General features: G+C 50.2%; 2 protein-coding genes across 3 annotated transcripts; both read left to right on the top strand.

Annotated features, from left to right (window-relative positions):
- The first annotated feature begins 16 nt into the window (after nt 1–16).
- P3H3 (prolyl 3-hydroxylase 3) lies at nt 17–13,474 on the top strand. 2 transcript variants are annotated; one of them, XM_054056685.1, is made up of 15 exons: nt 17–493; nt 1,911–2,063; nt 2,813–3,002; nt 3,123–3,254; nt 4,161–4,294; nt 4,565–4,654; nt 4,997–5,049; nt 5,260–5,318; nt 6,481–6,605; nt 6,730–6,816; nt 8,568–8,718; nt 8,892–9,009; nt 11,362–11,437; nt 11,859–11,999; nt 12,501–13,474. In XM_054056685.1, the coding sequence occupies exons 1-15, from the start codon at nt 32–34 to the stop codon at nt 12,786–12,788; spliced, it is 2,259 nt and encodes a 752-aa protein (XP_053912660.1). In that variant the 5' UTR covers nt 17–31; the 3' UTR covers nt 12,789–13,474. The 2 variants fall into 2 exon arrangements, with proteins under 2 accessions (XP_053912660.1, XP_053912661.1); XM_054056686.1 differs by having other exon boundaries at nt 12,579–13,429.
- A 1,269-nt stretch (nt 13,475–14,743) lies between these two features.
- On the top strand, nt 14,744–24,641 carry GNB3 (G protein subunit beta 3). The gene is made up of 10 exons (XM_009566696.2): nt 14,744–14,956; nt 19,621–19,722; nt 20,303–20,341; nt 20,513–20,619; nt 20,728–20,791; nt 20,893–21,055; nt 21,157–21,223; nt 21,953–22,154; nt 23,432–23,648; nt 24,400–24,641. Exons 2-10 carry the CDS (start codon nt 19,666–19,668, stop codon nt 24,504–24,506), a joined length of 1,023 nt encoding a protein of 340 aa, XP_009564991.1. The 5' UTR covers nt 14,744–14,956; nt 19,621–19,665; the 3' UTR covers nt 24,507–24,641.
- Nucleotides 24,642–24,667: the final 26 nt, after the last annotated feature.

A 24,667-nucleotide genomic window follows, 5' to 3' on the forward strand; every position in this document is an offset into this window, starting at 1 on the left:
GAGCGCGCGGCTCGCCCCGCCCCTCCCGAGCATGGCCCCCGTGCTGCTGCCGCTGCTGCTGCTGCCGCTGCTACCGGCGGTGCCCGCGTGGCCGGGCGCGCCCCCGCCCGACCTGCTGCTGGCGGACGGGGTGCGCGCGTACGAGGCGCGGGACTGGGCGCGCGCGGCCGCGCTCCTGCAGCGCGCGCTGCTGAGCCACGCGGGGCTGCGCCGCGCGCGTCGCCGCTGCCGCCGCCGCTGCGAGAGGCTCGACGCCTTCCCCCCCGCGCTCCGCTCCGCCCGCGGCACCGGCACCGACACCGGCTGGGAGGAGGAGGAGGAGGGATGGGAGGCGGCGCTCTTCGGCCCCGCGCTGCGCCGAGCCCTCTGCCTGCAGCGCTGCCTCGGCGCCCGCCTGGGCTCCGCGCCCGCCGCCCACCGCGCCAGCCGAGCAGTGCGAGCCGCCTTCGACAGGAGGGAGCCCTACAACTACCTGCAGGTCGCCTTCTTCCAGGTGCGACCCGGCAGCGGGACACCGGCACCTGCAGGGGTGTCCCCGGCGGAGAAGGACTTGGGGGTGCTGGGGGTGAGAAGCTCGACGTGAGCCGGCAATGTGAGCCCAGAAACCAGCTGCGTCCTGGGCGGCATCGAAAGTGCAGGGCGAGGGAGGGGGTTCTGCCCCTCTGTTCCTCTCTTGTGAGACCTCATCTGGAGGGCTGTGTCCAGTTCTGGAATCCTCAACATAAGAAGGATATGGAGCTGTTGGAACGGGTCTAGAGGAGAGCTATAAGGATGATCAGAGGGCTCCTCCCATACGAGGACAGGCTGAGAGAGTTGGGATTTTTCAGCCTGGAGAAGGCTCTGAGGAGACCTTATAGTGACCTTACAGTACCTGAAGGGGCTACAGGAAAGCTGGGGAGGGACTTTTCACAAAGGCTTGTAGTGATAGGACGAGGGGTGGTGGGTATGAACTGGAGAGGGGCAGATTTAGACTAGACATAAGAGGAATTTCTTCACAATGAGGGTGGTGAGACACTGGCACAGGTTGCCCAGGGAAGCTGTGGCTGCCCCATCCCTGGAGGTGTTCAAGGCCAGGTTGGACGGGGCCTTGGGCAGCCCAATCCAGTGGGAGGCGTCCCTACCTATGGCGGGGGTGTTGGAACTGGGTGATCTTTAAGGTCCCTTCCAACCCAAACCATCCTATAATTTTATTAAGAAGAATGGAATTCACGCTGAGGGTGGTGAGGCACTGGAACCAGTTGCCCAGAGAGATGGTGGATGCACTTACGCACACAGAACTACATGAATTTTGGAAAAGCCTCAGTCTGTATCCTGGTGCATGCAGTTACTCTTCCTGCTCCTGCCTGTCCCTGAACCGCCAGTTTGCCTTGGGAGCCTGTTGCGGCCCATCAGTCTGCTGAACAAGACATCATCAGGGCTCCTCCTACAAGGACAGGCTGAGGGAGCTGGGGCTTTTGAGCCTGGAGAAGAGAAGGCTCTGGGGAGACCTTATAGCAGCCTTACAGTACTGAAGGGGGCTACAGGAAAGCTGGGGAGGGACTTTTTTAGCAAGGCCTGTTGTGACAGGACAAGGAGTAATGGCTTTAAACTAAGGGTGGGTAGATTTAGACTGGTTATAAGGAAGACATTTTTTACAATGAGGGTGGTGAAACTCTGGAGCAGGTTGCCCAGAGAGATGGTAGATGCCCTATTCCTGGAAACATTCAAATTCAGATTGGATGGGGCTCTGAGCAACCTGATCCAGTGGACGGTGTCCCTGCTCATTGCAGGGGGGTTGGACTAGATGACCTGTAAAGAGGTTCCTTCCAATCCAAACCATTCTATGAATCGGGGTAGCAGCTGGGGTGAGGAGTGAAGTGGGTATGAAAGAGAAAGGGGCATAACAGGCTCTGCTGCCTTTCTTTCCACAGCTGAAGAAGCTGGATCAAGCTGTGTCCGCAGCTCACACCTTCTTCGTCGCCAATCCCCAGCACCTCCAAATGCGGGAGGACATCGAGAAGTACCGGCGTATGTCAGGGGTGAAGTCGGACAACTTCCGTGACCTGGAGGCCATTCCACACTGGGTGAGGGTTTATTGCAGAGACAGATGTCAACAGCTCTTATCCCATCCTAGGGACCAGTTTGGGACCTCAGTCTCTTCCTACGCAAGGACCATGGCTGAAACAGAGTCCCCATACACAGAGTGGTTCAGGCTGGAAGGGACCGTTACCGATCATCATAGAATCACAGAATGGTTTGGGTCAGAAGGGACCTTAAAGGTCATCCAGTTCCACCCCCCTTGCATAGGCAAGGACATCTCCCACCGGTTCAGGTGTTCTAAGCCCCATCCTACCTGGCCTTGAACACTTCCAGGGATGGGGCATCTGTAACCTCTGTAGGCAACGGACTCCACTGTCTCACCACCTTAATCATAACAAATATTTTCATTTTCTCCAATCTAAATCTTATCTTTCACTTCAAAAAGCATTACCCCTTGTCCTGCCACCACAGGCCTTGTTCAGAAGCCTTACTCAGTCTTTCTTGTAATCTCCTTTTATATTTGAAAAGCTTCAAGGTCTCCCTGAAGCCTTCTCTTCAAGGCGTAGACAAACCATTGCAAGTGTGACACAGGACTCTGGTGACAGTTGTGGCAGGCTGCAGGGCCTTTAGAAGTGTATTTGACTTAAGTCCAGAAGATTTGCTGTCACTGCCTGGTGACAGCGTGAACAGGCAGGCCCCTAGATGTCAGCACTACCCTGTAAGTGACTCTAAGTCTCAGAGCGTGCTTTGGTGTCACCCACACTGATGAGGGATTTGTATCTGTCCTTCGCAGGAAGCATATGAGGCTGGGATGCAGCACTACAATGCAGATGAGTATCCGCAGGCTGCAGCCAGGCTGGAGGAGTCACTCACAGAGGCGCTGTCAGCGCTGGAACAGTGTCGTGCCCTGTGTGAGGGGCCTTGGGAGGATGAGGACGAGGAGGAAGAGGACATGCAGCCTGGCCTATATGAAGCCATTGCAGGTAGCGTTGGAGGCACTGAAGGTGGGGTAGGAAGGCCTCATACTGGACGTGTCCCATTTCTCAGCGCTTCTGTCTGGAAGGAGTGTAAGCTACTGCCTTTCTTGCTCTTCTCTCTTGCAGCCCATTATATTCAGGTGTTGAAGTGCAGACAGCAGTGTGTCCTTGACATTGCCACAAAGCCAGGGTGGATTTCTGCCACAGAAGATTTCATACCCTCTCATCTTGATTTACTGCAGTTCTCCTATGATCAAGGTAAGCAGAACCACAAGCCAGTGGATTATGCTGTGGCACCCCTAAACTTGCCCTTTGACTCTGGACCTGGATTGCAGTGTGTCATGGGGAGGAGTGTCACGCTAACCTGACCTCTACCTCTTTCTCTGCTCTTTTGTCCCCTGAGTCTTCCCAGAAACTCTCTCTATTTCTCAAGCCCATGACCACGTTGGGAGAAGTCCCTTGTGGTCCACTTCAGCCTCCTTGTGGAGCTTCTGTAATGTGTGGCTTTTCCCAGTTCTTTCCTCCAGCACTCTCCAGTTCAAGGCCTTGCTCCAACTACCTGCTGTGCATTTTATATCCTCCTTTTCAGTATGGGCCTTCAGACCAGGCCTCCACTTCCTATCTAAAGCACATGTGTACGTCTCATCTCAACAATGATGTTCCTTCTGAGACTGCCCTCGCTGAACTGATGGCTTGTCATGACATTGGTCATCCTGTCACACTGTCACTTTCACACGTCCCTCAGCAATTCTCTGGGATGCTTTGGCTCCCTTCCATGCTGACCCAACTGTCTTCATCTGCTCTGTCAGAACATCAGCAAAACTTGTATCTCAAAGAATCCCCCAGACCCCTCATTGCGTCTGTTGGGCAAGGGAGGTGAGGCCATCTTTCTTCCAAATATATACTTATTTTTTCTCTATCTCCACTGAACAAGTTCCCAGTAAGTATTGAAAGTGGGCCCATTCTTCACTGAGCTCATTCCCTGTGTTCTCTGTCCATTGTTGGGCAGAGGCCCAACTAGGCAGGGATTGATGTGTACTTGGTGTAGGGCCCCCCTGCTGCCAGATCCTGACCAGGGCTTGGGTGGTGCTGGCCTAGATGCATTTGCTGCTAACATCAATTATTTCAAAGACATCTGTTTGTTCTGTTCTGTCTCTACCCAAGCTGGGAACCAGACACTGGCTGCTGAATGTGCTGCTTCCTACTTGCTCTTCTATCCCATGGATGAGCCCATGTTGGAGAGAATGAAAGAGTACCATGGAGAACTGGGAGAAGACACACGTGTCACAGCCAGAGAGGTAGTTATAACTGCAGATCTGTACTTCTTGGCCCTCCCCTGTCCCATACGATGGGATCACTGTTCAGGAGACAAACAAGGAAACATGTTTCACTGCAGATGTGTGCCAAGAAACTAGAGCCTGAGTTTACTTATAGTCGGTAGCAGTTGGGGTCCTTTCAGGACAGAGCTGGGCTTTCATAGTGCACAGCAGTGTGTTAACGCGGGTTTCTGTCGGGGATGGGGTTGTCTTTTGTGGGGTCATTGCTTGACAGCATTTTTGCTTCCTTAGAATATTCGACATTATGTTCAGAGGTCTTTAATGGAGAAGAAGTTGATTTATTATGCAGTGGAGCATCTAGGAGGAAGTTTTAATGACCCTGTAAGTAGCAATATCGTCTTGAACTTTCTGCCTTGATTTCCCCAAGACAGTTACCAAATTTCACTTCAGCAGGACATGATCTAGAAGGGATCAGATGCTGATGAAAAGGACCTCCAAGTCTTTATGAAGTAGGTCTTTATGGCCTCTCTGTTGCTCCAGGACTGAAGATAGTTCGAAATTGCTGCTGTAACTACATGTGTTAGCCCAGTCTGGCTGTTGTCAGAAGCTGACCAGAATCGTTGGTCTGATATTTGCTGGAGAAGCGGGACAAAGAACTGGCTCTTTGACGTGATCTAATGTGGGAGAAGTTTGTCATATACTAAAATGTCTGCATTTGTACAGGATCTTTGGACTCCAGATGAGCTGATTCCTGAAAACTTAAAGAAGAAACACAGGTAAGATTGGCCAAGTTGACAAGGACTGAAATAGAACTGTTGGAAGTAAGGGATGGGGTTGGACTGTCAGGGGTGGTGCAAGGAACAGTAATAGCTACTGAGGAATAGGCAGGAACAGGAAGGGTATGAAATGCTGCCATGGAGGAGGGTTAAGCATAGCTCTGGGTACTGATAGCCATGGTCTCTGTTTTTTTTCCCCTTGCTCCCAAGAGAGGATCAGGAGAAGCAAAAACAGAGAACTCTGGATGTGGAAGAAAGGGAGAAGAGGGGTGAGTAAAAGAGCTGGAAGAAGAACTTGAATGCAGTCAGCCTGGCTTAGTCAGGCTAAGTGCTGCCTTTTCTTCCGTCCTTGAAGACATTTGAATGCTAGCATAGATGCCAACTGACTGGAATGGCTCAGCAAGTCTTCTTACTGTTTCTTTTCTCTCTCTTTGATGCATGTGTAATCTTGCAAAATCTCACTGCATACGTCTCTGGGATGGGAACTCAAAGAGCACTGTGGCTGGAGAAGCTGAGAGCAGTGGTGCCTGAAAACGTGACAAGCCTGTGGACATGCAGATCCCTGTTCAGTGTGGCAGGAGTGTCTACACCAAACCTGGTTCAACTCCACCAGCCTAACTTCAAAGAACATTTTTCTGAAGGGGACGAGGAGAGGTGGGGGGAAATGGAAACTGGAAACAGATTATTTGGCTTGAGCAAGTCTTTCCCTGCAAATCACATGTCCAAATGGTTTGTGGCTGAATGCTGTAGTCTGCAGTATAGGGTCCTGCATTCTTGCTGGTCCTCTATTCTTTTGCGCTGTCACACAGCCCCTTGCAGGGCTCTGACCTGGAGTCTGTGTTTGAAGTGACCCTGAGTGGTTCTCTGCTGTGACACGTGGGAGAGCAGATCATTCCAAGAGCCTGAGTGCCTTGATATTCCTGACCATCCAGAGGTCAGAGGGCGGGAGGGAAAGGTAAAAGATCAAATCACCACTTTAATATGCATTGCTTCTCTTTGGGGCTCAAGAAAGTATAAAGATTGACTAGAGATAATTCTGGTATAAGATGTGTGTTTGAAAGGAGGGTTGATGGAGGTGTTTACCTGCTTCTTTTCTCCAGAGCCTCATCCCAGTAGGCTGGACCTGTTCTGCTGTCGTGAAAGTGCACGCAACTTTCCCCAGCTCCCCGCTGCTCTCCCAGCAAGCCCCAAGTTTCTGCTGGCTCGTGAAGCACTCGCTATAGGCCAGCTTCCCCAGCTCTGATTCCCCTGAAGCATGTGAGGGGTGATGTGGCCCAGATCTGCAAGGAATGGGCGCTTCCGGGGAACTGTCCTGTCTTCTCAGAGAATGTATAGTGTCTCTCCACTTTCCCTGTCCAGGGTGGGTGTTGGTGTCTGTGGGCTTCTTGTCCAAAGCTAGCTCATGCCTATCCATACTTGCTTTCTTGACAGGTCCTTTGCCTTTTGAGGGTATTGCTGTCACAATGGATTCCAGCCAGATGAATGGAACCCAGAGGGTTGTGTTTGACAGAGTGCTGACAGAGTCCGAGTGTAAGGACCTTCTCCGGCTGACAAAGGTGAGGCCTAGCTCTTGTAGGAGTTCCTATATGTGTACTTTTGTCCTCAGCAGGCAAGGCTGTAGTGTTTCGGTGGAGGAAATATGGCAGCCTAACGTTTGTCGTCTGTATCTTTGTATTGCAGGCAGCAGGAGAAGGCTACCGGTCAAGACGGTCCCCTCACACCCCACATGAGAGATTTGAAGGGTTAACTGTTCTGAAGGCTGTGCAGGTGAGTGGCTCTGTGAGTCTGCCACTTTCTTGATTGTCTGGAGCATTTGCCATCCAGGTGTTTGGCTTTGTAAAGTGCACTCTAGATGGGGTCATGGGTGTTTTATCTTCCTCACAGGCACGTGTGTGGTCTCCCCTGACCCTCTTCCTCCACGATCACGTTTAGTTGCATTGTATGTGGAGGGTTTGACAAGTGTTTTCTGTGAGACAGTTTGAGGACTGTTGCTTGTCTCTGTGCAGTAGTCTTGCAGGCATGCTTGCCTTAGAATTGGAGAATAGATTAAGGTGGAAGGAGCCTCTGGAGATCTCTAGTCCAACCACCTGCTCACAGCATAGCTAAATCCAAAGGTAGACGAGATCCCTCAAGGCTTTGCCCAGGCAAGTCCTGAATGCCTCCAACGCTGGAGACTCCCCAGCCTCTCTGTGCACCTGTTTCAGTGCTGTACCACTCTGAGGAGGGTAAAATTTTTCTTCATATGAAGCTAAAATTTCCTATGCTGTAGCTTTTGCCTGTTGCCTTTTGTCTTTTCAGTGTGTCCCTCTGAGAAAAGACACCCTCCATATTCCCTATAACCCCCTTTTTGATGATAGGAGACTATGTTTAGGTCCTCCTTTAGCCTTCTCTTCTCTAAGCTGGAGAAACCCAGCTCTTTCAACCTCTTTTTCCAAGTCATGCTCCTATACCCCTGTGATCTTAAGACCCTTCACTGAAGACTCACTCCAGTTTGCTAGTGTCCCTTGTGTACTGGTGGACCCAACATGATTCTGCTTTCCAGATGTGGCTTCATGTGCTGAGTAGAAGGAAAGAATTTGTCATCCAGAGGAGCCCAGACAGGCTTGAGAAGTGAGCCTTTGTGAACCTCAGGAGGTTCAACAAGGGGAAGTGCAAGGTCCTGCACCTGGCTCGGAGCAACCCTTGGTGTCAATACAGTCTGGGGGATGAAGAGATTGAGAGCAGCCCCACAGAGGACTTGGGGGTGCTGGTGGGTGACAAGCTGGACTCGAGCCAACACTGCGCTTGCAGCCCAGAAGGCCAACAATATCCTAGGCTGCATTAAAAGCAGTGTGACCAGTAGGGTGAAGGAGGGGATTCTGCCCATCTTTTCTGCTCTGGTGATACCTCACCTGGAGTTCCGCATTCAGGTCTGGAGCCCTGAGCACAGGAAGGACATGGATCTGTTGGAGCATGTCCAGAAGAGAGCTGCAAAAATTATCAGAGGGATGGAACCTCTCTCCTAATGAAGAAAGGCTGAGAGAGTTGGGGGTTGTGCAGCCTGGAGAAGAGAAGGCTCTGGAGAGATCTTACTGTGGCCTTTTGATACTTAAAGGGGGCCTATAGGAATGATGGGGACAAACTTTTTAGCAGGGCCTGTTGCAATAGGACAAGTTTTAAACTAGAAGAGGGTAGATCTAGACTAGATATGAGTGTGATGCAACAGTGAAACCAATTGCCCAGAGAGCATGTGTAATTGCCCCATCACTGGAAACATTCAAGGTCAAGTTGGATGGGGCTCTGAGCAACCTGATCCAGTGAAAGATGTCCCTGCTCATTGTAGGGCAGGTGGACTAGATGATTTATAAAGATGCCTTCCAACCCAAAGTGTTTTATGATTCTGTGAACTGCTGTGCTATACATGTATACTCCTGGTGTGGCCACAAAACTCTACACAAGTCTCTTCTGTACTGCATACATAATTTCTTAGAGTGTCTTCATATCTAAGTATTCTAACAGGCTTGTTTTTCACTTTGTAGCTGGCCCAGAATGGTGATGTGGATTGGAGAGACGTCAAATTGCTTCTGCAGGCCAGTGAGAAATCGCGGAAAATCATAGAGTCCTATTTTACTCCTGGAAAGAAACTCCATTTCTCATTCACACACCTTGTGTGCCGCACAGCTGTAGAGGGTAAAGTATTTTTCACCCTGTCAGTCCCAGTCTTCTGCAGAGTCTCTGCAGTCCCAGCCAGGTGCTCTCAGGAGACTCTCTTCCATTTACTCTCACTGTGCCTCTTTATCTCTTCCTTATTCTTTCTTGACGCTGAAAGTGCCCGTATTCTTTTTCGTAACTTCCATTTTCAGAGGAACAGGAAGGTCGAATGGATCTTAGTCATCCTGTCCATGCTGATAATTGTCTCTTGGATCCCGAGGGGCAAGAGTGCTGGAGAGAACCACCTGCCTACGTGTACAGGGACTACAGGTAGGAGAAGAAGGGGACCTACATTAGATCATATGGAGATCAGAATGTCTTCCTGGCCCCAACAGAGGATGAGCTCAGCTTATAGAAACCAGGTGATGGGTTGTTGGCTCAAAGCCAGCCAGGACTGTAGCATCAGGCAGAAGGCTGCATCAGTGGCTTCCAAACAACGTTCCTAGGCTGAGGAGATCCGCCTTTTCTCCCTTCTCACAGCCAGCATCAATGGAGAGCAAAATGAGGCTGGGAGGCTGCACAGGCTTAGGACCATGATGTCAAATTGCTGTCTTGTGAGTCTACAGTCCACTGCCAGCTCTTATGACAATCTGTTTCTTCTAATCAAGTTCCATCTTTCAAAGTCTTCTACGCATTACCAGAAAGGGAGAACCAAACCTTTTGAGTTCTCTGTGTTTGAACAGTCATTGTACTTTGGTAACTATTTTTTCTGTTCAGATCTCTTGAGATTCACTGCCAATACTTTGTGTTGGGTTTTTCCATTCCATATGAGAGCTTTTTTCCAGCCTGTGGGAGGTTTATTACTCTACTGTAAAAGAACCTGAAATGTATTTTAAAGACGGTGGCAGTTGTTGCACGCTGCAGCCAAATGAGGTCGGTTCACTACAGTTGATTGCTCTTATTTATTATCCCATCCCTGATCATGCAGAAATCTTATTTGCTTTTTCTTTGAGTGGTAGCAGTACCCAGAGCAGATATCTCTGAGCAGACTATGGCAAGCACATGGGACATAGAGGGAATTCTGAAATCGAGCCCGTTTTCCTTCTGATACCAATGTTGACTTGGTATAGTCAGATTGTAAAGTTACCAGACTCTGTCATGTAACTGGTTAGATCTCTATCCCTCCTGTGGGAAAGCTGTCCTGTCACCTCAGTCCTCCCTGGGTTGTGGGCTTCTCTGACTTCTACTTGAGTAAGTAAAATATCTTCCTGGGATCTATGCCACTGAGCTATTTCCAGGAGTATTCCTGTCCTCTCACGGAGTGAATTGTGATTGACCAACCAACTTGCAAGGGCTGACCTCTTCCAGGATCCTTTTGTAACAGGTGCCTGTGCTCCAAACTTCCTGCATCTCTTCTGTGGATTTGTGCTGTGGTCATTAATGAAACCATTGAACAGGATTGGGCCCAGGGGTCTGAGTCGCAGTGGTTCTCCTCCAGGCAAACAGCACTCCTTTTGGTACTGGTGTCACCGTGTGCACTTCACACATGCTTCTTCACCTTCTCTGTGTTCATTCATAATTTCTCTATTCTGAATACTTTTACTGAAGTGCTGCGATTGAGCACATGGTCTTTCCCTGGCAAATCAACTGTTCTGTCAAAGATTGTGTGGCTAGCCAAGTCTGCTTTTAGTGCCTCCCTGTGACATTTTAAGACCATTTTCTTTGTACCTCTCGCCCTTCAGTTATCCTTCTCCTCACAAATGGAGCCTAAAGCTCTGCAGACTGCTGAGGTCAGGCTAACAGGCCTGTTTAAGCTTCAACTATTGTCTCTACCCTCCTGCCCCTTTGTGTGTATGAGAGGTATTCCTGCTTTTCTCCAGTTGTGTTACCATCCTGACTCCTGACTTCACAGTCTCTAGAGGAGAAGAGCTCTAACTTCCTGGGTTTCAGCACTGGTAATCCTCTCACTGTCCTTAACATTTTGCTTCAGCAGCCACAGAGTTGATTTCTATTTCTTTCTCCCAGTCCCATTAACAAGTCTTTCTTGTTCCTCTGAAGTTTTCTATCAGCTTAATTGGATACCAGGAGGAACTCAAATAGTTTGTTGTCACCTAGCTGCCTGTGGCCTCACCTACACTGTGCAGTGGCCTCACTGGTTCTTTTTGGCTAACGTTAGTAAAGAAATTCCTTGTTTTAATTTTCTTTTCTGCATATGCTAAGCTTCTTTTTAACCATTCTTGTGTTACCCTGAAATTCCTTGACTCTTACAACATGGCTTTCTTTGCTGATCGGTCTCCTCTTCCAGGCTTTGGATTATTTCCAGTCTTAAAACGTAATGTCATGCCAGGTCAGAAACAAGGTCCGTCCAGCCCAGGGTGTTGTCACAACAATGCCACAGATGCGTGCTGCAGTGGATTGAAAAAAGCCAGAATGAGACAAACACAGAGCTAAGTCCCTGGCACACTCCCCAGGCTTCCTGTAGCTTTCAACTCAGGGACTACCTGAAGTTAGGTGCTGCTGTATTTAACACCCCCAAATAGATTCTTGTGTTGACTGCTCTGGTCAGTTTTTGAACATGTGGTATCACTCTGGTGCCACGGCCTCCTGTGACAAGAAACGTGGGGGAGTACCTGGGAGGAATGAACTTCACGATCCATGTGTCCTCATATGTTTTGTTCACAGTGGCATTCTCTACCTCAATGATGACTTCCAAGGCGGAGACCTTTTCTTCACTGAAATGGACACTGTGACTGTCACGGTAAGTCTGAGACTGGCCAAAAGAAGGAGGGAAGACTGAGGGTGAGACGTAGTCTGGGCAGAAGGAAACTAGTTGCTTATCGGACCCCACTGCTCCAAAACCAATCCAGTGCTGGTGCTGTGGCGGATTCAAATAGGGACGGCTAAAGGCAAATTGAGGCAAATCTCAGACAGAGGAGACGTTTATTCTTTTTAGCTGAGGTGTTCCAGGCTCTTCTAGTCCGTGGGTGTCTGTGACTTAGGTTATCCCTTTGGTTCTCTCCATCCCTCCCCAGGATCCACCTTGCTTATAGACTGGCAGTGGATGCCTAGTGGCTCTCCACTGTTCCACACTTCCAGAGGCAATTTACCTGTGTACAGTGACTGTATACCCCAGAGCAGGGGGCTGCTGGCTTCATTGTCTCTTCTCTCTCTCCTGGCAGGCCAAGGTGCATCCTAAGTGTGGGAGGCTGGTGGCCTTCAGCTCTGGCAAGGAGAACCCCCACGGTGTGCAGGCAGTGAGCCGGGGGAGACGCTGCGCTGTTGCTCTCTGGTACACACACTCCCAAGAGCATGCTGAACAGGTAAAGGACCATGCTGGAGAAATGGATATGAGTACTTCCAAGCAAGATCAAATCCCCCTGAGGAATGAATTCTGGGCTTTCCTGTGGGGCAGGGCTTAGTGCAGCATCTGGGGAGTTGTCCTCTGACAAGGTACTTGGTGAAGGGACTGACCTGTGATGGGTCCTGCAAGAGAGAATGGGTTTGAGGTGTATGGATGGATGTCTCAAAGTTGAGAAGTTGAGTGATAGAACAAGGGGCAATGGGTATAAACTGGAGAGGGGCAAGTTTAGACTAGACATTAGGAAGAATTTCTTTACCATGAGGGTGGTGAGGCACTGGCACAGGTTGCCCAGGGAAGTTGTGGCTGCCCCATCCCTAGATGTGTTCAAGGCCAGGTTGGATGGGGCCTTGGGCAGCCTGATGCAGTGGGAAGTGTCCCTGCCCATGGCAGGGGAGTTGGAACTGGATAATCTTTAAGGTCCCTTCCAACCCAAACTGTTCTATGATTCTGTGATTCTAAGTGTTTTGTCAGCTCCTGCAAGCAGGACAAAGACCCTAGAATGGAGGGGTTCACATCATCTCCATCTTCATGGCTGCAGGAGCGGGTGAAGGCAGAGAAGCTGGTGGAGCAAAGGGATGTGGAGGACTGGCCTGATGGAGAAGAACGTCAGGGGGCTGTTCACAACAGCATATCTTCCTCAGAGCGTCCTGTTCGCAGTAGCAGAGCCAGGCCGACGAGCCAGACACACAAGCCTGGCTCAGAAGGGACACAACGCCCCAAGGAGCTGCGGGCCAGAGATGAGTTCTGAGTATGCAGGGCGGTGGGGACAGGACTGGCACACACTATGGCCTGGCAGGTCTTGGTAGCACTGGGACCACAGAGGCCTGGAGCAGTGTATTAGCATGCTAGAGATGTAGTGATGGGGAGGGATGCAGCTTTCTTCTCTGTGACATCCCAGCAGCTGAAAAATGGGAGCAGGGACAGAGTGTTAAAGTCACTGGCACCAGGAACTTTCTTCACTCCCTCATCAGTGTGTTTGTGTCACTCAGAAGTAAGAAAATAGTCTCCTCACGCCACTCCTCTCAGTGCCAGCTTCTTAGTCATCCAAGGCCAAATCCAAGAAGGGGAGGAGGAGCCTGAGGTCTTTCAGCAAGGGCTATCTCACATTCAGGAACTCAAAACAGAAGCTCTGAATTTCCTAGGCACCTGCAAGCTCCATAAACTCGCAACTGGTCTGAGAGAGGGAAGGTGAGAGACTGTGAATATCTGAAATAAAAGCAAAATGCTGAACACAAATGTTGGTGGGAGCTTGAGTCTGTATGTGCCCAGATGCCAGCTACCTCCGATAAGGGACAGCAAGACAGAAAGTCAGCTCTGCCGTGACTGAACTGTGGAAAGAGCAGGGAGTGCCTTTAAGAAAGAGCACTGTACACTCGCATTTCTCTGCAGCAAGGCTTCTATTCTTTTTGTATTTTTTGTCCTCTCCATGCACCAAATTGCCCCTGAAAGCAGAAGAGATATTTTGTTTATCATTTTCCACCCTGACAGAAAGACAATCTGCTGTCACTGCCCAGGGGATTAGTGTCCCAAGATGGGATTATATTGTAACCAAAGAGGAATTGAATGGGCTGGATATAGAGTATCAAAAAGAGCATGGGGAGCATTAGAGACAGAGATCAACCTGTGGTCATGACATACACAGGCCTTGGACACAGTTGTGCATGGACACCCAAGCTACGGTTTAGATGGAAGAAATCTGAAGGGCCAGCGGTGTAAGAGGTGGGTGGGTGATCCCCTCATCACTGTTTGACAGGGCCCCTGCTCCATGGAAAGGGAAGTCTTCCATCTGAATCCTGGCACTTCCTCATCATACAAGCTCGGGAAGCCTGCATCGACAACCTGGTTTGTCTCGCATCCACTCCAGTGTCACAGGAAAAAGGCATTTTGATGTGTGCACGTCAAATTCCTTCTCCCTGGCAGGGAGTCCATCGCACCCTAGCCCTCACACGTTCATCCTGATGATTTCTATGTGATTGCTGGATCAGTTTTGCTCGACGAGGACGAGTTGTGGGGTGAAGGGCCAGTGTCCACATCTCTGGCTTGTTTTGCCCAAAGGTAGCCTGGGTGATTAGACTGATGGCCTCCTGACGTCAGATGAGATCCGTTAAAAGGTATTTATCTCAGGCTTGGGCCAAAGCTGCGGGAGAGATTAAAAGAGATTGAGGCCAAGATAATCCCCTCGCAGCATCCCATGAAAGTGGCTGCCAAAAGGCACGCCACCAAATCTTTTGCCACCCCTGGCCCCTGTGCCCAGTTCTGTTTTCCCCATGCAGAGCTCAGTTTGCTGCCCAGAGAAGATGTGACCCTGGCCCTACCATGTTTTTTTCCCTTGGCAGGGCCACCTTGGGTGGCACCATCTCTCTTCCTGCCCTGCTCAGGACACAAGTGGCACCATGTCCCTGGGAAAATGGGAATTCCTCTAGACTCTGAGGTACAGCTAGCCCTGCCACAGTGGCTGATAATCCTAGCCTGTTCTGGCTAATCTTCACTTCATTAGTTCGTTGCTGATACAAACAGGGAGTAAAATCTGCCTGTGATGCTTTCTTTCCCTTCAGGAGCAGTGTGCTACTCTCTCTTTTCACCCCTCCCCATCCACCTGCTTTGCATTACATCCCAATCCGATTTCCCCAAGTCTCTGGTGTCTGATTTAATTTGCCTGACGCTGCTCCTGGAATCAGCCCTCCCCCAACCCCTCCCGTCCACAGCCTTCCAGCTCCCCATGGGGAGATCAGTCCTGGGAGAGGCTGAGAAGCAGAGAGGGAGCAAGGGACTCACTGGGTGGACGGGCAGGACTGACTGGAGACCACACAGGGACAAGGAGCTTCTGGGCAGCCGGGAGCTGTTCTCAGCAGGGGAAGGAGGCCGTGAGAGTTCCAGACAGCGGGGACCGCAACCGACCTTACTTTACAGATCCCGGTAAGGATGCTGCCTTGTTGCGGAGCCTGAGGTCACCTCGGTGAGCTTGGCACTTTGGACTCTGGGTTTCTTGGCATGATGCTGTGGGGAGTCTTTGTACAAAGTTGGTCCCATGTGCAGGCATCTGAGGGTCTGGGAGGGAAGATCATGCTGGGAAAGAAATTGGGGTTAGCACTGAGATGTCCTTAGGACGATGAGGGGCTTTGAGCTGGGATGGGGTTGCTTGTTTTCCTCTTGGCAGGTAAATGTCACCATATTCCAGACTGGAACAAGAGAGTGATGCCACCTCAGAGGGACCTGGCTCTCACTACCCTTACACAGTGCTGCACTCCTGATGTGCCTTTGTGCACTCCTCTTTGCCACTGGCTGCTTTTCTGGCTGGAGAAGGAGCCCTCAGAAAGCAAGGAGCAGAGCAGGGTAATTTTACCCTGGCCTTTGATCTCCATCACAGGACAGGGGGATCATCTCTGTATCCGGCTCTGCAAGGAGCCCAGGGTCACCAGGGCGAACATGCAAGGCCAGCCAGGGATTACACAGAGACCCAGGGATGCTGCCTATTAATACTCAGTCCTCCCTCCCTCACCTTTCCCTTTTCTATTTATGGCCCTCTCCCAGCATCCCACAGAGGGACCACTCCCTCCCCTGTGGGGGAAACTACCCAGAGGATAGGAAATAAGGTGGTTCACCTCTTCTTTCTTCCTGCCCGTCTCTTGTGCCCCTATCCCCACCAAGGAGAGATGCAGATGGTTTGTCAGGACAGTAGCCTGGTGTGCGGATCGAGCCACTGCCCTGAAAAGTTATGATATGGCAGCAAACGGCAGAAGGTGGATGATTCCAGAGTTACCTCAGCCTCACACCGTGCTAGAGATGTTCAGTCTGCTATGAGCAGACACCCAAGAGCTCAGGATGGTTCTGGTTGCTCACAGGCTGAGGTGCTACAGCACATCCCACCAGCAAGTTTGTCAGAAAAGGCAGGAGGGGAAAGACCTGTAACATTAGAGAGCAGAAAAAAATCAAAAGTGGTTTCAGAAGAGAAGAATTGTGAACTGGATAAGCACAGCCAAGGCAGAGTTCAGAAGATGGCTGGTGTGAACCAACTAAGCCCAGGCTCTGTTTGGCTGTGCTGTGTGCCTCAGTGATGCTCATAGGAGGCACAACCCTATGAACCAGTGCTGGTGCCAAGGTCGTCCCAACAGTAGCTCTTTGCAATGTTGTGGTATTGGTAGAGAATTGTTTTTTCAAAGGTGCTTAAGGAGTTGGTTTCATTTACTGCTTAGCCTGAAAGAGCCCATGCTTCCAGAAAGCACTGAGCGTGCACCTTTCAGAAGCTTTTCCTCTTAAAACCAGGCTGGGCAGCTACCATAAGCAACCATGAAGCTGATCTGTGGAACCACAAGGAATGTACATCCCTGAGGTCTCACTGGTCACAGCAGAACGTGCCTTGGCCAGACTCCAAGCTCTGTTACCCTTTCCTCGGTTCTTCCCTCATTTGCTTCCCTCATTTCCTGTCCTAAATTTACATGACCACAACGAGCTGCTCTTTTTCACACCTGCTGTGGTCCTCCTGGGAGGCAGCTGCACTCTGCTGGGGACCAGGTAACTTGCTCTCCACAAATTGCAATGGGATGTGACTGGTGGAAGCAAGCAAAGCTGGAGCTATTATTATCGCTCCTGTCCTTCTGAGGCTGAGAACAATTCCCAACTTCATTTAGAGTGTTGCCCCAAAGGGATTTAAAGGTTCGGACAGAGTCCTGAACCTGAGCGGCACCTTCTCTATATTTAGCCCCTTTTATCCATCCTCGGCATTGTGCCCCTGCCCTTTGATCTGCCTACTGGCACCAAAAGCCCCTCGTGTGGTTGTGCAACTCCACAGAGCACGTGCTGTGAACTGAATCTCTGCTGCTTGTGCCAGCACTGAAAAAGAAGCACCAAGGGAAGGGTAAAAAAGCAGGAGAGATGCAAGGAAGAATGGGTATCCAATTGGTAACAGGGAGGACGTGCAGCTGGCTTCACCCTGGGTAGAAATTGCAGGAGAAAAGAAGGGAGAAAGAATATGGCTCCTGTCTCCATGCAGGTCTGGGCAAGTAAAAATAGAAGTCCATGAAAGCAGGTTGGGGTGGGTTGGTTGGGTAATGATCTCAGATGGTGAATGATCTGTGAAAATACAGCCCAGAGAGCAAAGAGCCAGTCCTGTTCCAGCTGGGATTAGCTTTAGGAAGGGTTTGCCTTGAGGAGGCCAGGCCTTCAGGACTGAGCAGAGGAGACTGGAAGGAAAGAGTCAGAGGGAAGAGGTGGCCCAGCAGGAAAAGGCAATCCAGCACCTAGAAAGGAGGTGGGATCAGTCCTAGGAAGAACGAGAAAGGGGGAGGTGTGGCACAAAATGTCAAGGCTGGTCTCCACAGGGTGACTGTAAGTTTGGAGTTGCCAGTTGTGTGCTGGGAGACGATGACCAGAGCTGGGTGCAGTCTCTGCAGCTTGTCTGCACACCAAAGCTGAGGGGCAAACACCATGAGATAAGGAAGGTGTGCAGCCTCCTAGTGACAGCCGCAAGGCCTTCTCCAGCATCTCCCCAGTCTGTCAGTTAGCTGAGAGATGGCATGGAGTATCCAACCCCTTCCCAAAGGAGAAGTGCATGCAGGTGGGTTTTCATGGCCAGGATCACTCCACTAGGCACAACTCTGTGTTCTTGCCGGGAGGAACCCACTCATCACTAATCTGTCAAAACATGTGAAATAAACAATAGAAAGGGCCGAGCTTGGGTGCTGGTCTGTCCCCATCCTTCAGCGTAGCTGAGGCTGGTAGCCCCGGGCCACTGCTGTAGCACTTGCTTCTGGGACCTGACAGTGCAGCCTGGGGCTTCTCTCCTGCTCCCTCCCTGTGCACTGGGGCAGCAGCCACATCCAATGCAGGCAGGGAGCAAGGAAGAGGCAGCAGTGTTCTGGTTCTGCTCAGGCTTGCGAGCAGAAGGAACAAGTCTTTCTCTGCAAAATATAGCCTGAGAAATCTTCTATCTAGGATAAGCTCATGCCTCTCAGGAGCTGGGGGAAACCTGCATCTCCTTGTCTTTCCTACATTCAAGCCACACTTCTGGAAGTCATTGACCAAGCAGAAATTCCCTCTGCCTGAAGGATCAAAGGAAAGCTGCAGAATCTTCAGGGTAAAGGGATTCTGGAAGGAAACTCAAAGGGCTCTATGAAGCAGCAAGCGAAGGTTGGACTTGCAAGCTATTTGCTTGTGCTTGCTCACAGCAAGAGAGCAGCCTGGCGTGGAAGGATGCAAAGCCACGCTAGCTGGAAGAAACGAGGCCTTCAGGCAACACGGGGATGGAGGCGATCTGACTCACAGGGACTAGAAGAAGAAATCCCGCAGATGCTGCTGGAGCATTTTAGCCTTGGGCAAAACCTTGATTCTAATGGTGAAGAACACTTGGAGCACATCAGCACATCGGGACACTCACACCTACCGAAGAGAAAGATCAAAGCAATAAAGACCAGATTTGTCCACAAGACTGGGAAATGCTAGAACCTAGAACCACTGGTGACATTTCAAGTGCACAGAACAAAAAAGAGAAAAAAAAAAAAAAAGAAAAAGAAAAATGCTGTATAATTGTAACATGCACCTGTATCTTGGATATGGATTACAATTCTGGTTCATTGCCTTCTCTGCAAAGATATATCGCCTGTATTCTGTAAATAACTTAAAGAGGAGAAAGGGAGCGACAGAGGTAATGGAATGTAGTGGCTCACATGAGGAATGACTAAGTATGCTCTGCAGTCTGGAAAAGGGATGGATGAAGATTGATATGACAAAGATCTATTAAAAAAAAACAAGTGATGCTGAGGTGAACAGTGACCAATTATTTGCTGATTCTTCCAACTCAAAAGCTAGGTACCACCAAGTGGAACTAGTGCCATTCAGGAGTAACAGAAGCAGGAACTTCTTTGCAGAGCCTGCTACTAAACTGTGGAAGTCCTCACCATGGAGGATGCTAAATTTCAGCATGTGTGCATAGAAGAAAAGTCCATCAAGAACTTGCAACAGTAATGCTAATGTTAACGAAAAGCTGAGGCTAGGATAGCAGGAGAAATATCACTATCTGCTTATGTTATTCTCGGATCATTCCCTAGATATCCACCTTTAAAAAAAAAAAAGGGAAACTGGAGGGAAACCTCAACACCCCCTAGATTTCCTGGGTGGTCAAAGAGCTAGTGGGCACTGACAGGTAATACCTTGCCTAGGACAAATGATAGGAAATAGCCGCAAGATTCCCCCGATCAAGTATTCCACTCCCCGAGCTGAGATGGACAGCTTGGCCACAGACAGGGAGAAGCTGAGGAAAAGGGCTCATGACTTGGTAGGGCCTGGAATGGGGATAAAGTTGTGACAGGACACCTGCAGCCAGAACCACACCAAGAGGTTCTGGAGATCTTCAGCTTCCCCAGGGTACATGTAAGCGGAATGCGAGACCAAACGGACCTTAGAGCAGGTCCATACAAACTTCCCAAATCCTAAGTGCTTTGACCAGATACAGAGTGACATTACAGATCATTCAGCCAATAAATGCTGACTAAGCCTTTATTAGAGATGCCTACATTTGCATGATTGAGCATTCATATCAGTGCCCTTTCTACCTCACACCTCTCTCCTTTGATTTATCTCCCCAGAATCAAGGCTGCCCCACGTGGAAGAGGGACCCCTAAGTCAGCAAGATGGGGGAAATGGAACAGATGAAGCAGGAGGCTGAGCAGCTGAAGAAGCAGATTGCGGTAATGCTAGCAACACTCATGAAACTTCTGAGGGAGCATCTACATCCCATGTCCAGCTTCTGCTCAGCAACAACTTGGAGTTGAGCTTTCTACATCTTCATGCCTGGAGGCCTCTGTAGTTCTGCACAGCCTTTGAAGTGCTAACAGAACTCTTCATGGCATGGTGGGGAAAAGAAGGAGGGAGGAAGGGAGAGAAGAGGGAACTCTACAAGGGTGAGAAGGAAGTGGCCATGGGCAATGTGTCTGCAGAGGAGCAGAGAATGTAGTGTGTTCCCATGACCTCCTCTGTCTGCAAGGCCGACGGTGTTCTGCCGGGCAGGAGGATCCATGGAAAGGGTGTAGCATAGGGAACTGGATGATGAGTAGCTTTTAGCTCAACTTCCTCGTGTCTGATTGGTGCTGAGGTGCCCTAATCACAGACCAGGATCCTCCCTTGTGCTGGCCACAATCCAAAACCAGCAAAGCCACAGTTCCTACCTTAAGCAGCCCCATGGTCTTGGGCATCCCCCTGAATTTCACATGCCATTGCTTTCATCGCATGGCTTTTTTTCTGTCTCATCTACTCTTATCTCTTCTTCAGGATGCCCGGAAAGCTTGTGCAGACACGACACTTGCTCAGGTAAGGGACAGGGTTGGCTGGGCAAGTAAGTGCATGTGGGAGTCAGCTAGCTCCACTCCAAGGGGGGGCTGGCTACAGTTGGGAAGCAGAGTTAGGAGGCAGAGATGCAGGGAGCAGTAAAGCTCCTGCCAGCCCAAGACTGATTCTTTCTCTCTCCTTCTCTTTCTTCAGATTGTATCTGGAATGGAAGTCGTTGGCCGCATTCAGATGCGGACCCGAAGGACCCTACGTGGGCACCTGGCCAAGATCTATGCCATGCACTGGTCCACGGACTCCAAGTGAGAGAGACGCTGATCTGCTGTGTGCAGGGCAGCGCATGGTTGTGAAGGACAAGAAGGCTGTGGTGGGAAGGGACCTACTAACATGATCTTGTTCCTCTCTCACAGACTTCTGGTCAGTGCCTCACAAGATGGGAAACTGATTGTATGGGACACATACACAACTAACAAGGTAGGAGTCAGACGGCAGCAGCAAACCAAGATGCTGGAGTAGGCTCCTTTGCCCCATTCTCTCTGCTCCTGGACTCCCGACATGGTTTCTTGTCCTCCCAGGTTCATGCCATCCCTTTGCGTTCTTCCTGGGTCATGACCTGTGCCTATGCTCCCTCAGGAAATTTTGTGGCCTGTGGGGGCCTTGACAACATGTGTTCCATCTACAATCTCAAGACTCGTGAAGGCAACGTCAAAGTGAGCAGGGAGCTCTCAGCCCATACAGGTGTGTTTGCTGCCTGCCTGCAGCCTGAGTGCCCTCTGCTTCCAAATCTCCCTCTTCTAGCCCTGCCCTGTTTCTCATATTTCCTTGTTGCCCCTTCCCAGGTTACCTCTCCTGCTGCCGATTTCTTGATGACAACAATATTGTGACTAGCTCTGGAGATACCACATGGTGAGTGTTATCTTATGCATCCTAGCGACATGGTGAACTCTGGCTCTTAGAGGCACAGCTCACGTTGGCAAGTACAGTTCTTTTGCTCTGCAGTGGTCCAGGGTCAAAGGATGAATTGTTCCCCCACAGCGAAGCAGTGCAGAGCACCTTAGGCAGTCAGATCCATTCTTCCATTCTTGTCTTATTTTCTTGGCTGAGGACAGGTTAAGATCTACGTCTATCAGAGAAGCAGTAGGGACCATGCTGCCAGCACTCACAAAGCACAGTGTCATTTATCTCAGGGCACAAACCAGTGTAAATTTGTGTGAAGCCCATATACACATTCCACTTCTCAAGTTTTATGCACTGTGCAAGGGATATTTGCAAAGCCAGTGCCTGGATTCTTTGGTTCTTTGCTCTCAGGTCTTGCTGTGCTGTGACTCTGAAGGGTGCGAGTGTTTATTCACCCTCACCTCATCCCTTCAGCTATTGCAGTTTTGGGAATACAGTAAAACCTCACATGCCACTCCCTTAGTCTAACTCTGTTCTGGCGACGGTAGGACCAGCAAAGGCTGTGAAGGTATTTCCCATTGTATACAGCTGATTTCAGTGATACTCTCACCCGTTTTCCCATGCTGTAGCCAGGCCTATGGCTTCCCTCTTTTTGTTTGCCAGTGGAACAGCTTTTCAGCACAGCTGTAGAACTGTTTTGCCCAGGCTGGTTCTGAGAAGTTCTCTCCCCCCCTGCAGTGCGCTCTGGGACATTGAGACAGGGCAGCAGAAGACTGTGTTCCTGGGTCACACTGGAGACTGTATGAGCTTGGCTGTCTCCCCAGACTTCAAACTCTTCATCTCTGGGGCTTGTGATGCTACTGCCAAACTGTGGGATGTGCGTGAGGGCACCTGCCGTCAGACCTTCTCAGGACATGAATCGGATATCAACGCCATCAGCGTATGTATGCTGTCTGCACAGTGGAAAAGGAAAAAGGAGCGTGGAACAGCTTTAAAATGGTGTCTTGGGACAAGGTTGAAAGAAACTCTCTCAGTCGTGTGGGGAACAAAGCTCTCAGGAGACCTTGGCCCCATGATCCAGTCTGAAGCAGGGAAGGCACAAGTTCACTGAAGTCTGGGGCATCTAGGTCTGACTTTGGTCAGGTTGCCCAGGGAAGCTGTGGCTGCCCCATCCCTGGAGGTGTTCAAGGCAAGGTTGATGGGGCCTTGGGCAGCCTGATCTAGTAGGACGTCTCCCTGCCCATCGCAAGGGAGGTAGAACTGGATGATCTCTAAGATCCCTTCTGACCCAAACTATTCTATGATTCTATGACTCAAAGCACCACTTGGACTCAGCCAGCACACCGTGGTCTGTGGAGCTCAGTTCCCTAACACAAGTGCTGGTGCAGCTTTGCTCATAGCAGCTGTTGGGAACTGTGGTTCAGACATGCTGCACGAGCCCTGCTGCAGGACACAGGTGAGGCAGCAGGAATACATAACTCAGCTGAGAGTCTCAGCTGCAGACAGCAGAGAGGACCTCGGGTCGTAGGGAGCCCTTCTGAGAACAAAAGCTTCTCAAGAAGCAGAATAAACATTTGGGGACAAGTATTTCCCTCAGAGGCAAGGATTCAAACCAGAACCCTAGAGGTAACAGGAGTAGAAACACATCAGCTCAATGTCATTTGGTTAACCAGTTGACTCTGCCAGCTGCCTGCAATGGCTGCTGCTTGAACCACTGACTTCAGTTAGTACAGCTTTTCTCACCTGGCCCACAGCTACCCTGACAATCATATGGTTTTCTGCGCTACCTGCTCCCGAAGAGCCCTTTTTAGCTCCTCAGAGCAAAGACACTCAAAGGGAGTGTGTAGGAGAAGATTGGGGTGTGAAGACCAAACAGGAAGGCTCTCATAGCTCTGAATCATGCCAGACCCCACCTGGAGATAATGGGTGGACACCTGTCAAGCCCCAAGCTAATAGCTGCAGTTAAAGAGACAATAATTCTTCCTCAAGCAGAGACATCTTGCAATAGCTTTACCCCTAGGCCATTTGGAATGGTTTTACTAGGTCTTAGGAGAAGCACCAGTCTCCCCCTTCAGCAAACTCAACTTCTATGATCCAATGTCTTGTCCCACTGCCTTTTCCTCCCTGTGTGGCTTCCTAGTGGTTAGCAGAGAGGAGAAGAGTTGAGGAAATCTGTAAGGCATAGTCTGATTAAAATTTGGTGTGTGCCCTCCTCAGTTCTTTCCTAATGGTGAAGCCATCTGCACCGGCTCAGATGATGCTACCTGCCGTCTCTTTGACCTCCGGGCAGACCAGGAGCTCGTTGTGTACTCTCATGAGAGCATCATCTGTGGAATCACATCTGTCGCCTTCTCCCGCAGTGGGCGCCTCTTGCTTGCTGGATATGATGACTTCAACTGCAACATCTGGGACTCCCTGAAAGGAGAACGTGTGGGTGAGTAGCCCCTGGACATCCCTCTCGTATTACTTGCAAGGTCCTCTGTCCCTACCAGGGCAAGGAAAAGGCCTTTATTTTTTCTAAAAGGGACACATCCTATACTGGCTGAAATCCAAAGAAGATTCCTTGCACTTAACAAGCACATCACACGCAGGACAACTACCTTTTGCGCAGAAGAATTATTGTTTTTAAAGTTAAGGAAGTCAAGCCTTTAAACAACATTGCTTTAAGGGGAAAAAGAGCATTAAGGTTCCTATTGGCTAAGATTGCTCACAAGCACCGGTAGTATTTCCTACTTTCTCCTGGCCTCTGCTGATTGCCAGTTCCAGCTATTCAGTGCCACGTAGTGCCATTTTTCTTTCAGAGGTGGCCTCCAGCCTCTGAAAAATTTAAAACACAGCCCACCAGCATCACTATTTCTCAGTCTTGCCACAGACACCATCCTTTCTTGGTCTTGCCACCACTCCAGGGTGAAGGCTGTTGTATGAGGGTTCAGCTAGCCTGACCTTCCCAAGAACGTTGTTCTTTTGGCCAGGCTAATGTTTAATGGTTGTATGCCAGGCACAAATGTTCTGCATGTTTGTTCTTATTAGACACATGTTGATTGGAACGCATTGTGCAGGAATAGATAGTGCAATACACCAGAGTGTAGGTACACAGCCTACGATGAGTGTCCTCAGCATGATCAACCCCTTCATCTCTCCCAGGACCCACTTCTTCTCCTGATCTCTCTTCTTTCCCCCCATAGGAATCCTTTCTGGCCATGACAACAGAGTGAGCTGCCTGGGGGTGACAGCAGATGGCATGGCTGTTGCCACCGGCTCCTGGGACAGCTTCCTCAAGATTTGGAACTGAGGACGGCAGCAGAGGGGGAAAGAGCAGCACGGAAGCATGGCCCACAGCCTGAGCCCATGCAAACAGCATTGTCAACTGAGCACAACAGAAACACCTACCTACCACTCCCGCTTGTCTCTAGACACAGGTCACTTGTAGGGGTCTCCTAGAGTGAAAGGGAA

This window comes from Cuculus canorus, chromosome 1 (genome assembly GCF_017976375.1).
Source record: "Cuculus canorus isolate bCucCan1 chromosome 1, bCucCan1.pri, whole genome shotgun sequence".
NCBI classification, from domain to species: Eukaryota; Metazoa; Chordata; class Aves; order Cuculiformes; family Cuculidae; genus Cuculus; species Cuculus canorus.

Excerpts from the sequence above, each read along its gene's own strand:
- P3H3 (XM_054056685.1), top strand. The coding sequence starts at position 32 with ATGGCCCCCGTGCTGCTGCCGCTGCTGCTGCTGCCGCTGCTACCGGCG. Across the intron at positions 8,719-8,891 it reads GTGCCGCACAGCTGTAGAGG|AGGAACAGGAAGGTCGAATG; the intron begins GTAAAGTATTTT and ends TTCCATTTTCAG. Across the intron at positions 12,000-12,500 it reads CCCAAGAGCATGCTGAACAG|TGTTTTGTCAGCTCCTGCAA; the intron begins GTAAAGGACCAT and ends TGTGATTCTAAG.
- GNB3 (XM_009566696.2), top strand. The coding sequence starts at position 19,666 with ATGGGGGAAATGGAACAGATGAAGCAGGAGGCTGAGCAGCTGAAGAAG. Across the intron at positions 20,620-20,727 it reads CACTGGTCCACGGACTCCAA|ACTTCTGGTCAGTGCCTCAC; the intron begins GTGAGAGAGACG and ends CCTCTCTCACAG. Across the intron at positions 22,155-23,431 it reads CGGATATCAACGCCATCAGC|TTCTTTCCTAATGGTGAAGC; the intron begins GTATGTATGCTG and ends TGCCCTCCTCAG.